At 39.4% G+C, this 17727-nt stretch overlaps 1 protein-coding gene across 1 annotated transcript; it reads left to right on the top strand.

Moving 5' to 3' along the window:
• The first annotated feature begins 974 nt into the window (after positions 1–974).
• gtpbp3 (GTP binding protein 3, mitochondrial) lies at positions 975–16694 on the top strand. Its single transcript, XM_069153261.1, has 11 exons — positions 975–1301; positions 1943–2211; positions 2803–2889; positions 3975–4057; positions 4778–4897; positions 7119–7191; positions 8065–8208; positions 10315–10480; positions 13269–13399; positions 13585–13759; positions 14154–16694. The coding sequence occupies exons 1-11, from the start codon at positions 1237–1239 to the stop codon at positions 14383–14385; spliced, it is 1545 nt and encodes a 514-aa protein (XP_069009362.1). The 5' UTR covers positions 975–1236; the 3' UTR covers positions 14386–16694.
• Positions 16695–17727: the final 1033 nt, after the last annotated feature.

Here is a 17727-nt window from a genome sequence, read left to right as displayed (position 1 = left end):
CGCGCGCGCACACACACACACACACACACACATCAGTGCACATGTTTATCATCTGTGTTCATATTCTGTTATATATACTCATGAGCGTATTGATCATGAAGACCTGCAGACCGCAGCACATTTTAGTCCAAGACACAAAAAGACATTGTAAACAAAGAGAAAAAAAAAAGAAAAGTGATCATTTAAAATGAATGATAATTAGTGACAGTGTGTCAAAAACAAAAAGGTAGGTTCACACATACACCCCATGCGGCTGCATGTTTAGGTACACCTGCATAAAATCAATGTAGTCTAACAGCAGCCGTTTAATCATTTTTCTCAGAATTTTGTCTCATATGGAAAGATGCATCGCATGTTATGTTGTGTTTTGCAAATGCCTCACTACTCTGGTCACATCTGTTTCCTGATGAAGATACACACTTCACGATGCATCAATCCTCTCATGTTTTGATAATAAGACCAGCAGCTCTGACCACTGTAAGAATCAGGCTGAGATGTGCACTGCAACTGTAACTGTAATAATTAAAAGAGAAATGCATATTCACTATATGTACAGTAGCCATGTTCCATATAATAATATTTACAGAATGGAATAGAAAACATAGATAGATAGGTAGATAGGTAGATAGATAGATAGATAGATAGATAGATAGATAGATAGATAGATAGATAGATAGATAGATAGATAGATAGATAGATAGATAGATAGATAGATAGATAGATAGATAGATAGATAGATAGATAGATAGATGGTTTTTTTTTTTAATTATTTATATGTTTAAATTGGGTTTACTGTGACATAAAACCTCATTTAAAAACCGGAACTAGTTAATATTTGGTATTACGGACTGCGTTTTATGGTGCACAGTAGGCGGGACTTACTTCAGATTGACAGACTTTGAACAAATGGGACCGGCCTTTGGAGAAAACGTTAACCAATCACAGTCAGCAGGTGGAACAGCAACAGACTCACCGTGGTGAAAGTAAACGTCGGAAGAGTCACGAGCGGAGTGAGTTTGGTAATGGAGGTTTTAACAGAACACGAAATTAGTCGCAGGTGATGATGGCTCGTCACTGTTTACCAGCTTGCAATATGTTCACAGGCTATGAAGTGATTAGCTGACAGGGAAACTGATAAACATATTGATTCGGCCAAGGGCAGAGGAAGTGCTGTAATGTCAGTCTGTGCGAGAAGCAGAAAATAAATGAAAACTTCGGTATCGGTGTATTTCAATTATGCTGCCACTGCCATGCGTTCATCGTGGGATATGGAGAGCTGCTGTCCACACACTTAGAAGAAGGTTTGTTCTTGTTTACCACCTTCTAGTTCAGAAAGTATTTTTCTTTGTCTAGGCTCCTACAAAAGAGTACAATTATGCGATTTAATTGATTCAAATTTAATATATTTTTTTTTAATCGGGGCATCAGAAGGAAGTAAATAATCATCAGTGAATAATACTTTTATTCAAATAATTAAAGTGAGTATAAATGAAAAATAAAGCTTCAGACTTTTCAATCTGCTGGTTACATTTAAAAATGTCCTCCTTTATTGAAATCAGCCTATATGATGAAAGAAATCCAATCTCTTTTCTTTTTTTTTTACTCCTCTAAAAAGTGGTTGGAGTGTTTAGTTTTTTTATGCAAGTTTTCCCATTTTCTCCATGATCTTGGCTCATTTAACAATTTACCTATTTCCATTTTGTTTTCACACACGAGCATTAAGTTTTAGATTTCTCTTTACTCTAAATTTATTTAACCGTGTTACTTAAGTGATTTGCCAGATAACCTTTTACTACATTTTGCCATTATGTTCAGTTTATTAAAAAAACAACAACATAGGGCACACCGAAAGAGAAATAAAAACCTTTTTGGATATGTATATTAGATAGTCTCACCTATCTAGTAAATAATCTGAGGTCACTATTTTCTTACCTTTTTGCAGAAGAACTCCACCTTTTCGGCTCCTGTCCACCTGCGATGGAGTCCCAGCTGGACTGGCTGATGCTGACACCATCTTTGCGTTGTCATCAGGTCATGGCAGGTGCGGCGTGGCCGTCGTACGAGTCAGCGGTCCTGCCTCAGCGTCATCCCTCAGGTGTATGGCTGGGCTCACACAGCGCCTGCCTCCTCCACGCACCGCTCTGCTACGTAGCATCACAGACCCCCGTTCCAAAGAAGTCCTGGACCGGGGACTTGTCCTGTGGTTCCCGGGTGAGCTCCACTGGAACACGCTCAGAAGTTTTATTAATTCTCCACATTTCTGTGATCTTGTTTACACACTCGTGAGTTTCTTTTCTTCACATGTCCAAGGATTTATCAGCAGATACAAACATGATACAGTACAATGTAGGAAAATATTAATGCTGTTTTGTCTTTGTCTTGCATCACACATTCTGGATGAGATATAAATGATAGCTATTACCTGTGTCTGCAAGTAGATTTTTTTTTTTTAATACCACTCTGAATGTAACTGTAACACAAAGCATACTTGAGTTAGTGGTGATAGGTGTAAAAGCATTCACAAGATAGACAATGCAGTGGTGTGGTTCTTCAACATGTCTCAAACAGCACTGCATGAGCAGAAAAACAAACAGGGTTAGTAAATATTGATGTTGAGTCTCTCGTGTTCAAAATATTTTAAACGGTTTAGTCTCCCTGCCATTTTGAGTCATCATCTCACAAACTAGGTGAGCCTCAACTTCTGGTCATCCACCTCCAAGTTTAATGAAGGTGCTTTTTTTTTCCTTTACATATTTAAATGAAATGTTTTTGTTTTTGTTTTTCTTGTGCTCATGTCATCAGCTCCTCACAGTTTCTCAGGAGAAGACAGCGTGGAGTTCCACATCCATGGTGGTCCTGCTGTCATTACTGCTGTCTTACAGGCTCTAGGTAATTTACAGATGCCATAATGAGTACAATGTCATGTTAAACATGATTCAATGCAGGATAACAAACAAACGAATACATCATGTGATGCATTGTCACTTTGCAAGGTGTTTTACACTGAAAAAAACTACGATGATGTTGTTTGTTCAGTGTGTTTTTCTCAGTCCAATAGATGAAAATTATTAGTTATTTAATTTAAATAAATCTTAATCATTTGTGTTTCTGGTTGTACCTTTTTTATTTTTTTATTTAGATGCAATATAAATTGGCATTGGGACATACAGTCAACATCAAATATTTTGTGCGATAAATTACTTTTCAAATCATCCGTTTTATATTTTTCAGTGCATCTTCACAGCCTCAACTTCCCAAGCTCTAAGCTTTCATCAGAATCCTGAACACAGTATCCGGTCGAGCCATGCGGCCGTCCATCACTGGGACTTAAATTAGAAAACTGACACATGCATTCCTATTTCCAAGATACTTAGAATATGCACACTGGCAAGCATGACAATCCCTCTGAGATTGAAAAGGACTGTTTCCACTGCAATTCACCTGTCGGCCTCCTAGAGGACAGTATTGTATAAAGTAGAAATGCACATGAAAGCTTTCCACCAGTTAATGTACTGTAAGGTTGTTATTAATTAGCAATAGTTCAATAATATCACATTAAAGTGCTGTTCAATAAAAAAATAAAATGTATAATTAAAAACATTTAAAAAACAAAACAAAAAAAAGGCTGTGACAGTATTGGTAGGATGATAACCAGCCAGTAGAATGTCAAATGGTTCTGGTTAAGAGATCATGACCCCCCATTTGCCAAATGGTTTAGTGCTCACCATTGTCTCCCCCTGATGAGATTTGGAAAATGGTTGAGAAAACAATGAGCACATAACCTCTGTGACCTGCCGTTGAGCCTGTTTTCATTCCAAGTGAACCCGAGTGACACATTGCGTTCGAGTCTCCTGTTTGTTTGTTTGTTTGTGTGTGTGTGTGTGCGTGCGTGCGTGCGCAGGTGCATGATGCATCATGCAAGCCTACCTCATGTCGCATGCATTTCTTCATGTTTGTGTTTGTGTGTTTTTCAGGAAGCGTGCCTGGCATGAGGCCTGCTGAAGCTGGGGAGTTCACGCGGAGGGCCTTTCAAGCAGGGAAGCTGGGTTTAACAGAGGCGAGTCAGAAGAACATGTAAAACACACCGAGACAGATCTGTGCAGATTTATGTATCCGAGCTACAGGGTGAATATAGAATAAACAAGGTGAACACCTAACAGGGATTTCACATGCATCAAATGTGGTGTGTGAAAATTTCCACATTTACAAATTTTGCCCTTTGGCATTTATTTCATTGAGTTGTCAAAGATTCATGCATAAATGCAACTACTGGGCCTTTGAGGAGGAGAGTTTATTTTTTATTTTTTATAATATTTAAGTATACAGCCTTAAGCATTTGCAAGCGCCTGCTTTGGGTATTTGATTATGAGTTTATAACACTGTCTCATGCTCCAGAGTGATTTTTAATATTAAACTGAGCGTTGATTTATGACTAAGCATAAAATGTTTTTACAGCTCAATAAAATTTGTAATAAAAATTATCAACATAAATTTAAAAGAGTCCCTTGAATAAAGTAAAAATGCTTCTTGAGAGAAATAAAAAGCTAATTTCTTATCCGAGTGGAGGATGTGATTATGAGATAAGATCAACTTTATTGTCCCTGAAACGAATTCGTCTGGGATGTCCTAGCTGACACTTCACGCAAAGGATCACATCCTCTGTAGATAATGCATCAGGCACATAATGAGGGGAAAAGATTTGAGTTATAGCGTTCAAGATATTATTGTAAGAGCTAGATGGGCTCTATTAATGCAGATATTGTAATTCTTCTTGAAGGTGGAGGGGCTCGGGGATCTGATCCACGCAGAGACAGAAGCCCAGAGGAGACAAGCTCTGAGACAGATGTCTGGGGAACTGGGACGCCTGTATCAGGACTGGAGCCACAGACTGAAACGGGTAGGTCCTCTCACAGAACACAGACTAATGGTGTAGATTTGAACATATCCTGAGGAAAGTTTTCAGTAAGCAGTCAAACCAGATGTTTTAAGATACCTTTTGTACTAAAATGTGCTGCTGTTCCTCCTTCACTCAGTGCCAGCCTAGTAAGGTTTGTTTTTTTCCATCTCTGAATGTTTGGCCTTGTATTGTTTTGGATGGATTCAAGATTCATTACGTGTCTGGAAAGTACCACAGGCACACATTCAACACTGTGATATATTCTGCGGAGCAGTATTGTTTCTCTTATCTGTAAAGTATCCTGTATACTGTAACCTATAGTGAAAAGCTAGAGAGGGGGAAGAATCAGTGCAACTGTAAAATTCACATTAGGAGTTAGTGACCTTTCTGTTGTGTTGTGTGGAGTGTTTTATTTTACTATTTTAATAACCAGACATGTGGTCCTCCTGCAAGGCTTGATACTTGAGTAGACTGTCTAAAAAGTTCAGAAATATTGTGCAATTGAGCGTGAACTTTTTCATAGTTAAAACAGCTATGTTATTCACTTTGCAGCCATCCAACTGTGTTGGTTGTCTGCATACAACTTGTTGCATGCACAAGCTTCACAATGACCAATAAGACGTCCTCAGAAGTTATAGGGTGCTTATTATGCTGGCATGTTGGCACATGTGGTCTTATATTTGTTGTATTTATATCTAATCCCGACCGAGATTGTGTTTTGCCGTCATATCTTACGGAGGCAGCAGGTCACTGACAGCAGGTAAACCTTTTAACTGCATGGATGTGGGCCACATCCTCTACTGTGAACTGTTCTGGAGAGTATGAACTAGTGTAACACTTTGGCACTAGAACTGATCAACCCGTCCAGGTGTTCTCCCTCGAGAAACTTTAAGTTCCTCAGGGTGGTTCCTAGAAGAAATTCAAACGTCCCTTATTTTGTACTTCGATTTCTGAGAACTATGCCATCTGTGTAATGTTCGGGGTCACAACCTCCTTCGACACCCAAACAATGCAGCTTTTTTAACCATTGGCTTCCCATGTTTGTGGATGGATTAAAGTATGGGAATCTGATGCTTCCTGTTTTTGTGCAGCTATACTACTATTGTGTTTATGTTCCACCATGTTAGTCGAAATACTGATCGGTGTTGTGGTGGAAATCCTGAAGTGTTTCTCCCTCAGTGGCAGTGAAGTAAAATTGCAGCAGACTTTTCTTAAAATTTGTGTTTTTTGAAAGTAGACCTAGAAACAGTGGAAGGCTTTTGAATTTTATTGTCTAATGTTACTATAGACCAGATACATAAACTGTATAAAGGTATCGATGAACACTTAAAAAACTAAATTAAAGCGTGAAATGTAAACTGGTAAACTTATCTGAGGAGAAGATCATAACAGAAAATATTAACTTCAAATTAACCACAAAATAGTAAATAATTGCTTGTTTTAGCTTATTAAAAATGATGAATGGCAGCAAGTCTTAAAAATGTTTGACTTTTAATTGGATGAAATGAGTAAATTAACAACATCATCTCTGAAAAATTATCATTTTTAAAATATGTTCTGACATTTTCTCTCCTAATCGTATTTATCTCATGTATTTAAAATATTCATTGTTTAATGTAAAATAATGTTTTTTACTTGTTTGTTTTGTAATATTACAGTAATGGTTTTTTTTGTTTTATTTTGAAAAATGTGACCTTGATGGGTTTCTGTTAAATTAAGAATGAAATTAAATATTTGTGCCTGTTTTTAAGGCACAATAATTTAACCATGTTAGCAGCTGCGCCCTTGTAGCAACACACTGTTTTGGCTGCATGTCTTTGGCCTGAAGACATGTCAACATGTAAATCAACTGTACTCTGAATCGAATGAAAAGCTGCTCAGACTTTTTTTTTTTTTTTCCAGAATTTGATTGTATGTTTTTCAGAGGGTCTTTTGTTCATTCTTATGGTTAAAAGTCCCATATTTTAGACTTTTCAGTCTAAACATATAATATGAGCATAAGTTTGTGACATCACAAACTTACGGAAGTCCAAACAGCAAAGTGGCTGAAACCAGCTGTGTGCATTTCTTCGTGGACTGAGCTTTTTGATACCTTCACAGTATTTACACAGCACTTACACCTGCTGAATAATCACTAAAGAAATGGAAATTTTAAATATGTATACATATTTAAAATAACTTGTATTTTGCTTCTGTTTTCTCTGTTTTGCATGTCTTACAGTGTCTGGCCCACGTCGAGGCCTTCATAGACTTCAGTGAGGATGAGCTCATTGAGGATGGAGTCTTAAACCAAGGTACGCACTTTGACTTCTGTGCTGCAGAACAACAACCGGACAGCCATCCCTCGGCCTTTAGAGGGAGGTGAGCGGGTCCGAGGGCTCTGTTTCTCTCCACGTAGAGAGGAGTCCATCTGGTTTTCCTGTTTGGTTCTGCAACTGGCCAGTTTGCTGCGCTGTAGGGAGAAACCATTGACATCAAACTGCTCAAAAGACAGTTTCCTTAGGAAGTGTGGAGAGAAGGCCGGAGGGACAGTAGAGGCATTCGTCTTACCTTCAAAGACAACCTGTGTTATCAGCAGCACCGTGCACCTCTACTGCTCTCTGTGTGCCCAGGTTTCCCATGCTCACTGTGTGTGTGTGTGTGTGTGTGTGTGTGCGCGTGTGTGCGCGCGCGCGCTCTTCAGAGGCCTCACATGTTGTGAAGTTTCAACACAATAAAGCCTGGGAAAGCTTGTTTGTTTTGGTGGCATGGAATGTTGGCTCACGCCTCAGAGTGTCAAGTAATAATAGACTTGTTTCCAAAAATAGAAAAGCTGGCATAAATACTTTCTATTTCCACGTGCAGGCATACAGAAAGGTATAACTCGTGTTTTCTTAATTTTCATCCCAAATCAACCAAAGTTGGATGAATTCTTGGCAAAAGAAGAAGACTGATGTATTGTTGCCGCTTCGTCAACAGCATCTTTCCGCTGCAGTCATGTGCGGAAAGAGACAAGCCCATGACCCATTTTTCAACCAGACGAAACGTGTCAGACACCGGAGGACAGGCCTTTTTCCTTCAAAGGACAGAAATTCCTCGTCCAAGGCCACGAAAGTGAAGTTGAACACGAAACCTTCGTCACCTCCTGTTTCCTCCGCTGTCTTTCTCTGTCCGTGACTCTCCCACAGTGGACAGGTCGGTGTGGGATCTGCAAGCAGAGATAGAGCGACACCTAAAAGATGACAGGAGGGGCGAGCGGCTTCAAAGCGGGGTCCAGGTGGTCATCGCAGGAGCCACCAATGCAGGGAAAAGTAGCCTTCTTAACACACTCTGTAAGAGAAAAACTAGCACACACACACACACACACACACACACACACACACACACACACACACGCGCACACACACACACGGTAAATGGATTAAAGTTCAAATGTGCTCACTATCTTCTAAATACAGACCTTTCTGTTGAATCATAGAGCTGTCAGACATGGTTTTACGTGGAGAGAAGGCAACATCTGTCATAGCATAAGCAGCATGAACTAAAAAAAAAAAATGAAATGTGTGTGAGTCATTAAAATTCAAATACTGTGCTTCATGCACAGAGAGTGAGAGAAATATGTTTCCCTGATTTTATGGGGGAGAAAAATCTAGAAGCAAGCAGCAGTCTGACTTTTTTTTAAAAATAAGACAGTGTGATGGTAGACATGGAGTCGAAGTTATATGAAGTGACCCCATCATCCAGAGTTCAGCTGAAAACCCTGGAAAATTATTTTTTTTCCAGAATTCAGTGAAAGTTTTGAAGAACTAAGTAGAAGTTGTTGACAAAATAGGCGGAGTTTGTGGTCCATTAGTAACTGTCATGGAGCTTTAAATCAAATCATACGATCTTCCTCAGCAGACAGAGTTTGCCCATGAAATTATTAATTAAATTCCCATTCTCATTTTTCTTACAACTTTTAATGCGTTATATTTTCCTAAATTCTACTCTCTTTTTTTATGTAAAAGGCATGAAAGGTGGAAGACATTTATCCAGTCTATTCTCTTATGTTTTGATTGTGGCCGTCCTAGTCTGCATTCAATTTTAACTGAATGTATAGAAAACAATATTTAATAAAGAAATATTTCGATAAACATAAGTAAACCCGTAATATTTGTCAAATATAATTCAGTAGCATCTAGATGTTCTCATTTTAAATCACTTCTGCACCCATCTCTAGTTGTGGAGGCACATTTGCTCTCAATCTAAAGCAGCTGTTGTTGTAAGGTTATGTTTGTTTAGGTTATTGTTTCCTGAAGTCATTTAGAATCACTTCATGTAAACTATCGAGACTCGAAGCTTGGCAACGGCTCGTCAGTTTCCTATCAGAATAATAAGCGTATTTGTCAAACTTCAGATAAAATCCTCTTATCCTTTCCTGTTCTCATTAGTCTTCCCCGCGGCCACAGCACTCACCCTGGCAGCGTTATTAGAGGTGGGATACATGAGCACAGATTAAACAGGTAGGTACAGTGCAGCTCGTGTATTAAGGTTTATGTTATTCTATTATCACAGTAAAGTGTGTCCTGGCATTTACATAATGTAACAGTTCCCTCAGCACAAACCAGCCATTTAAATTAAATATTATAATTTTTATGGTCACGAGAAAAGTAAAAGAATCTACTGAGGCAACAAGTCAGACAGTTTTTTTTGTTTTGAGATAATGACACCAGCTTTTAGAAAATTAACTAAACACGTTAAACTGCAAAGGGTTAAAAAAAAGTTTGAAGGATTCATTTCACAATTTTAGAGTGGCCACCAGTATAAGTGTTTATATGTATATACTGTATGTGTATATGCAATTTTTGGGCGGTTTTAAAGGCTAGCTGTGGTGATTTTTCTTAACATCTCACCTAAATAATCCAAAACCTGAATTAGACTGTTTCTACTGATTTCCGGTTGATAACTTGCTCACCAATGTTTATTAAATCTTATTCCTGAAGCTCCAAAAACACATTAGTGAGTCACACTGTAGCACTGGGTGTGTCAGACATAACACAATAACATAATAAATCAGTACGATTAAACAAATGAGTCACACGGAGAAAATCGACAACTAGCCAGCCAAAAAAAATGTAGAGGAGGAGGAGGGGGGTGCTGCTCGGAGAGTGTACAGTTTATAGTGAAAGTGCTGCACAATGTGTCTGAAGAAGCCACATTTCTCATGTTTAGGAAGAGCATGAGCCTTGTTTGAGTAAATCAAGTTTTATTTTTTAAAAAGGAATTTTTTTTTTTTTTTTTTTTTTTTTTGAAGTTGTCTGTTTTCAGTGGGAATGAATGGGATTTGGGTGAAGAGCCACTGACAGGATGGGCAAGTCAGACAGATTTGAGAGATTTCATAATTATGAAGGACAATGTAAAATATCACATCTTATGCTCTAACCTTTTTTGACATTCAGGCCAGAGACCCGCAGCCATTGTGTCTCCTATCGCCGGGACAACCAGGGATGTGGTGGAGACGGCACTGGACATCGGTGGCTTCCCTGTCCTCTTGAGTGACACTGCTGGTCTCAGAGAAAGTCCGGACCTGGTTGAGCGAGAAGGGGTCCGCCGAGCTCGAGAAAGGTAGGGGGAAGTTAGAAAATATAAAAATTTCTATGAAGCAGGTCGACAATCTTAAAACACTGCAGGCAAAAAGCACGTTTTTCATGCAGTAGTCAGTTTTGAGATTTTGGGCTGTTCTGCTTCCTCAACACATCTTCTTTCAGACTGGTTGAAAGAAAATGTCCAAAACACATTAGGGTTTTTTTTCCCCACACTTTTCTCTGAAATTCACAAAAAGCTAGCATTCATAAAATGTTATGTAAATCAGGCTATTAATGATATTTGAACAATCCCCCCCCCACCCCTCCCGTAAAAACCATCTGAATATAGATGGTCTAAGCGGCAGCCAACAGTGTCGTCACCCATTGCTTTGTGAACTGCTGTTCTAAAGCCTTGAGTTTGGTATTTTGGCCGTCACCTTCTTGCTATTTTGGAGCCAGGGGTGACCATATTTGGTTACACTTGCTTATTTGAAGCCGGAGACGAGTGAGCGATGGATCCGACTCGTCCTCCGAGGACACTACGCCCCGCCCGCTGCACCACAGACTTGTCAATCAAACAGACACGCCCCCAAACATACCGCTTTTTGAAGCCTGATATCTAAATAATGATGTAATTAATTTCAGATAAACAGACAGAAAACTACTAAGAAGGAGTCACTTTGGCGAATGGAACCATAATGACTTTTGGAAAAAAACATTTTGACTTTGCATTGAATAAGAGTCAATTGAGTCAGGGCCTTTTTGGAGCCAACTCCTAGTGGCCCTTGGTGGTACAACAGTTTAAGGCACTCATGCATTGGCCTCATGCTACGACTATTGTAACATTCAGTCGATGCTCAAAGTGTGAGGGAACAAAAAAATATTTTGAGAATAACAGCCTTTAATTTAACAAAACATCTTTATAGTCTGTTTTCTCAAAAAAAAAAAATTTTTCATACTTTCAACCAGAAATGTCCTCTTCAGTAGTACTTACACACCAAACCTTCCGGTTTTATTTCCATAAAAATTCTGAAACATAGGTTTTGCCATTTGCCATTATGGCGTAATAAAAAGAGATATCTGTAGAAACGTTTGACTCTAATATGTCAACCAACTGAAACAAGAATTTGATCTAATGTTCAGATTTCTGTTCTGGAAATGTATACAAATTACAATTTATTTATTTAGATAAATCTAATTAATTTGGTTTAAAAAAAAAAAAAATTGGAATACAAAAAAATTATTTCTTAATAAAACGACTGGGAAAGTTCCACGGTGATATCTGTTAGTTAAATGAGTTTTCCTCATTCACCTGAAGTGTCTTGGCTGGTGGAAAGTTTGACTTCAGGATGCAGGAAAGCAGCGCGGAACAATAGTGCATGTTGAGTATTGCTTTGCTGCTTCAGCGACTGTTTACATGTGTATTATTCAGCTGGGCAAATTTGCCTGTAGACAAACAGAATAAGTCCCCGAACACAAAGAAAGGAAGAAATAAGTCATTCCTTTTCCCCCCTCTACATCATGCTATATTTTCGCAATGTCTATATAGCCCCCAGAGTTTATGTTATTGCTGAGCCACAGTTATAAATACACGGGACAAACACGTTCAGGAGGTTGCGTAATGAAAAGCCACTTTTCCTTCTTGTGGACTATTTACCATGAAGAGGTTTTTGACAGCTTGGTCTTATGTTTACACTCGGGAAGAATAGCCATACTTATAGCCCTCGTCATCACCGCTGTGTAATATACAAACAGGCAAACGCACGAGCGGAAGGATGGACATTATGGCTCGTGCACTCTATTAAATACACTTTTATAAATCTTTACATGCAGTCGCATGTTTAACCACGTATGAGTTTGGTGTTTTATAGCAGAAGGAAAGAGGATGGGTCTAAAAGCACATAATCACTATGATTATTAATTGATCTATTATGCAGGTGAAAATAAAGTTTTCAGTCTTTTTTACTTTGTTGGATTATAGTAGAAAAGGAAGAGCTCTAAGTAAAAAATGGAAAGGCTTTATGTACATTTAAGTGTTTAACCAATAAAATGTTATTCACGGTTGACTGAAAGACTTTAATCCACAAACAGAAAGGACATCAGCAAACATTCATTTTGAAATATGACATGATACTTTTCATGCCAATAAAGATCAGTTCCAAATGTTTCCCAAAGTACCCGTGTTCTTGGCAGGTGGAAAAATGTGTTATTATATCGGGCACTACATCACTAGATTGGAACCAGTACTTAACAAAATAGAGGCAGATGATTTTTCCCTTTTCAGTGGGAAAAGATACTGTAAAATTGATTTGCAGACGAGAGGACTCGGAGATAAAAATCCAGATAAAGACGTGACCACGAAAATAAAAAATTTCCGTGCAGATATTCTCTTATTCCTTCCCTGTTTGTTTAAGTTATTTGAGTGACGTGGCGGCTCCGTAGGAAGGGCGGGCAGTTTGTTCTATAGGAAACTTTCTGTGCAGGGAGCAGGACAGAGGCTTGTGACCCGGGTCACTACAGGAAGGACGTGGTGAGTACAAGCATCCGCTGCCACTGCTGCCGCCGCCGCCACTGCTGCTTCTACCTCACAGTTGGACGGATGCAAGAAAGCAGTACTTCAAATGAATAACATTTAGGGTCATTAATTCCAAATGTCACTGCCAGTGTTTTGCGGGCTACAATATAGATATTTAGGGAAATATAACAACACAGATAGGATGAGAAGTTTAAAAATGTACCCAAGACATCAGAAAATCTGAACAAGTTATTGAAAGTGTCAGCACTGACTTGGGAGACTTACAAAGTTGAGTCTGTTTTCTTCTCTGCAGGGTGGAGCAGGCTGATCTGACTCTGGTGGTTGTGGACTCGACTCAGCTGCCCTCTGACGTACGGAGCGCTGTAACCTTCCTCCAGGACCACCTGAGGAGCGTGCTGCCCTCTCAGGAGCAGCCGGAGACGGGTATGAAATCACAGCCTGGTCTGCTGCTCCTGAACTGCATTTTGAAGGCATTTAAAGCACAATAAAGCAAATATGTTTTATTGGTCTCTGTCTCAGCTCTCGGGTATAGTTACAACGCCTGCAACTGGCAACGCAAATAGAAATCTTAGCGATTGAGTTTTTACTTCCCACATATTGTCCTGCAGACCGGTGTCTCCTGGTGCTGAATAAGGTGGATCTGCTGCCTGAGAAGCCGAGACAGAAGCTGGACAGGGAGCTGAGAGCGGTCTCTGGACTTCCCTCGGTCTGTCTGATCTCCTGTCAGACTAATCAGGGACTGAAGGACTTCCTCACAGTGCTGCACAGCCATGTCAAGACTCTGTGAGTTGCTTTAATTTATCATGCAAGAGCTACCACTATGTGTCATTTAAATATATGAGAAAGATTGGTTTCTTCTGCAGGATGTGTGCTGCATCAATACAAACTGACCTGACAGGATGGATATAATATTAGTAGTTATTGCAGCCCACTAAGAGTTTCCTTACGAGGCCTAAAATTGCCTTTGACTTGTCTACAGTCTGATGTGTTTTATACAATACAATAGAAAGAAAAATGCTAACTTTTTGTATTTCAGATGAATTTGTAAAAATCTTAGTTTTAGCTTAACAGTATGTTTGCTTTTGCTTTTCACCCTTTGAAAATAAATTTCAAAATTCTGATTGTTTAATTGTTCTCGGTCTTTTTTTTTTTCTTTTCCTCTTAACTTCCTCTCTAGGTGTGGCGACCCTCTGTCTGGTGCCCCCATCCTGACCCAGGCTCGCCACAGGGCTCACCTGCAGCGGTGCGTGGCGGCCCTGGCTCAGTATCAGCGGTACCGCGACACTGACCTCGCGCTGGCAGCTGAGGGTGTCCGGTTAGCGCTCACCAGCCTGGGCCGGATCACTGGACGGGTCGGGGCAGAGGAGATCCTGGATATCATCTTCAAAGACTTCTGCATTGGAAAATAGATAAGTGAGAGGAAAAACATGAAAAACTTGTAATTATGGTTGGCTCGGAGAGGAAGGCTGCATTCTTGAAGTCCCACAGTATCAGTGAAGAAAATGAGTCAAAAAGGGGCACAGCCTCGGCTCGCTGCCAGGCGTCGAGACTCAGTCACACCAGAAAGAATACCTCCAGTCCCCAGACACAGAAACGTTTGTTTTCTGTTGATGCTCTCTCTCTCTATCAGACAGAAATAGTTGTAGCAGGATGACAGGTGCCTCAGAGGCCCAATATACTCGGCAAGTGTTTGGCAAGTCTTGAGTCATAATTTAAAAATAGATTCTGAAAGCCTTTGATGAGAATATTGGCCACTTGGGTAGCAAACTAAAGCTAGGTGCGGACATCGGCAAGGTCATGGACTGAAAATTTGGATGTTTACTTGTTCTGCAGAAAAATGTATGTTTTTTTTGTTGCTGTTTTTGCAATGTGGGGTGCAGGGTCACATTTATTATATTCACTTTGATTGCGTGACTCATTAGATGTGCTCTAAATGGGATTATTTGTGATTTGTTATGAAATCTATCTCTAAAGAGACACCAAACATTATAAATGAATTCATTTTAAAGAGACCTCTTCTGCTATCAAGGCAGGACATCTTTTCCCGGGAAGGTCATCAAGACAATGTCAGAACTCATTCTTCACGTGCCACCACAGCGTGGCTTCATAGACACAGAGAGTGGCCTGCCTGCAGGTCAAATCTGTCTCCTTTTGAAAAAATTATGCAGCATCACGAAGAAGAGAATCAGTAATTAGGGATCACAGACTCTTGAGCAGCTGGAGTTAAGCAAAAATGGAAAAAGAATTCCACTTGCAACAATCGGTATCCTCAGTTTCCAAACAATAGAAACATGTAATTAAAAGGAACAGTGATTTAACGGTTGTGCTTTTGTCAGTTAAATAAAGGTAAAAGAGAATGAACGAACGACACATGCTTGTTTTTCTTGTATTTTACAAAATGGGTCAACTTTTCCAGACGCGGGCTTTGTAGATTGTTTGTAGGATCGATTTTTTGTTTTTGTTTTTGTTATCACAGGTTTAAATAGACATGCGCTTGTCACTGTAATCAAAGTTTTTTTTTCAAAGTTTTAGTAAAGCCATGTCAAGAATTTTTTTTTTTTTTTTATGATTGCATGCACTTCCAAGCGTCACACTTTATCATGCATTTGATTAGCAAAACCCTCGTCACGAGTTGAAGTTGTTTCCCCCCCCCTCTAATATAAGATACTAGCAGTTCTTCCAAAGATTGCATCAGTAAAGTCTAATTTACTGCCACAGCTGTCATAACATTAATTACAAGTTGCAAATTGCATTTTTAGTCGAGCTCCCACCATAAAGCAGCAGACTTACAGTATAATACAGTATTTAGGGAACGTTAACGCTCCACTGTGTGGGAAAAGGACATTTTTGGAGGCGATGCGCTCTCTGCCCTTTGTTCCCCTGTCAATCTGGTCATGATCAAATATTTATGTTTCCTCGTTGAACTCCTCACCCTTCTTCCCCAGTCGGTTTCTTCTCTCCCAGCCTCTGACGACATACGCCGGCTGTACACCAGCTGAACTGCTGCCTCTCTGCATTTTTGTCTCCCTTCTCTGGCTGTGCTACTTGACCTTTCCTCTTTCCGCACTGCTCCGTCAGCCTTCTGGTCCTCTTTCATGTTCCTCTTGATTAATTACAACACTGGGGAAGTTTAAGCTAAAAGTGGGACTTGTTGTCGCACAAATTAGTGGTAGTACATTTTGGGGCTTTGTCTTTGAACTGCTGCCTGTCTGTAATATCCTGTAGATTGCAATGTTTACTACAGTTGTGAACATTTGGCAAATTGTCTAAACGGTACCAACATTTTGCATATCAGCTCCTAAATTGTACTTTAAAAAAAAAAATTTTTTATGACCTTTAGTAGAAAACTATTTTTTTATTGGACATGCTAGCGGCATGTGTCCATGAACGTTTTCTGGCCAGTTCACCGATCAAAACATATTTTGACGGATTGCGTTTGAATGTTGTCCAGAAATTCATGTTCCCCAGACGATGAATCCTGCTGACTTGGTTTTTTTCCCGTTACATTTCCTCTAATGCAACCATGAGGATCACACTGTGATTTTGAGTAATTTCTCAACAAATATAGAATTGATTGCGATTTTGTATGTGTTGCTTTTAGGAAAAATAGAATTGTTTTACATTTGAAATATACCGATGACTAACTAGTTAACAGAACATGTGAAAATAAATGTGATAGATTTGCATATTAATTTGTCCCTTAACTTTTTTATCTTCATCTGCCATCACAAGGTCAAACATTTAAAAATGTTCAATACTTTATTATTATATTATTTATTAATACAAATGAATACTTATACGTTACTACCATCAGTCTTGGCTTTGCTTTGTTTTGCGAATTGGCTAATGTTAGCACCCTATAGCTGATAAAACATTACACCTGGTAAAAATCAACACGTTAACATCATCAGTGTGAGCATGTTGTGTGCAAAACAGAACGTAACCAGACTTTAATAGTAAGTTCGTTTTAGTAAGTGTTAAGATTTTTGCATACGTGTGTGAAAGTTTTGATCTACAAGCGTCATAGACAATCAAACAAAGTCAGAAGGATTCATCTTCTGGATGCACCCTGGACATCTGAACCTCGTTTCATATCTGTGGAAACCTCAGATTGGAAAAGCCGGTGGGTCATCAGAGTTGGTGAGATTCATCCTGCAGTGAACATAAATGTCTGTACAACATTTGGTGGCCATTTTATTTGGATCATTTTTTGAAACATTTCAGTTTGGACCAAAGCAGTGGACCGTCACTGACTTTACCATCCGAAGAGCTGTGCAGCGAGCATGTCTCAAATAATCAAAACAGACACTTCGTATTAATGGTTTCGTCATAATCATCATCAGTCTGGATCTTTGAAAATATGAAACAAATTCAAACTCATTACTTATTCTATTCTTTATGTAATTTTAGACGTCGGCTCGACTAACTTCGCTGTCGCTGTTGGATTCACAGCTGACTGGTGACTTTGAGCTGTCTGTCGGTCACTTTTCTGCGGGTTTGATTAACGGCTGTCCTGAGATGTGATGTTGACGCAGCCGTGTCGAGTACAGCCGGTTCCACCCTGTACCCGTTTGACTTAACGTGCGTGTGCGTGTGCGTGTGCGTGCGTGTCCTGCTGACAGGAGGCAATTAGCTCACCTGTAACACTCATCTCCATCAGTGATGAAGCCGCGAGTCTATCCTCGTGTGTTTTTCTCTTATAATGTGGAAGGGATCTCGAATCACAAGCAGTTAAGTAAGTTGATGCATAT

The sequence above is a fragment of the Embiotoca jacksoni genome, unplaced genomic scaffold (assembly GCF_022577435.1).
Source record: "Embiotoca jacksoni isolate LCO1_2020_lvr unplaced genomic scaffold, fEmbJac1.0.p SCAF_19, whole genome shotgun sequence".
NCBI lineage: Eukaryota > Metazoa > Chordata > Actinopteri > Embiotocidae > Embiotoca > Embiotoca jacksoni.
This window is presented reverse-complemented; position numbering and strand designations above follow the sequence as displayed.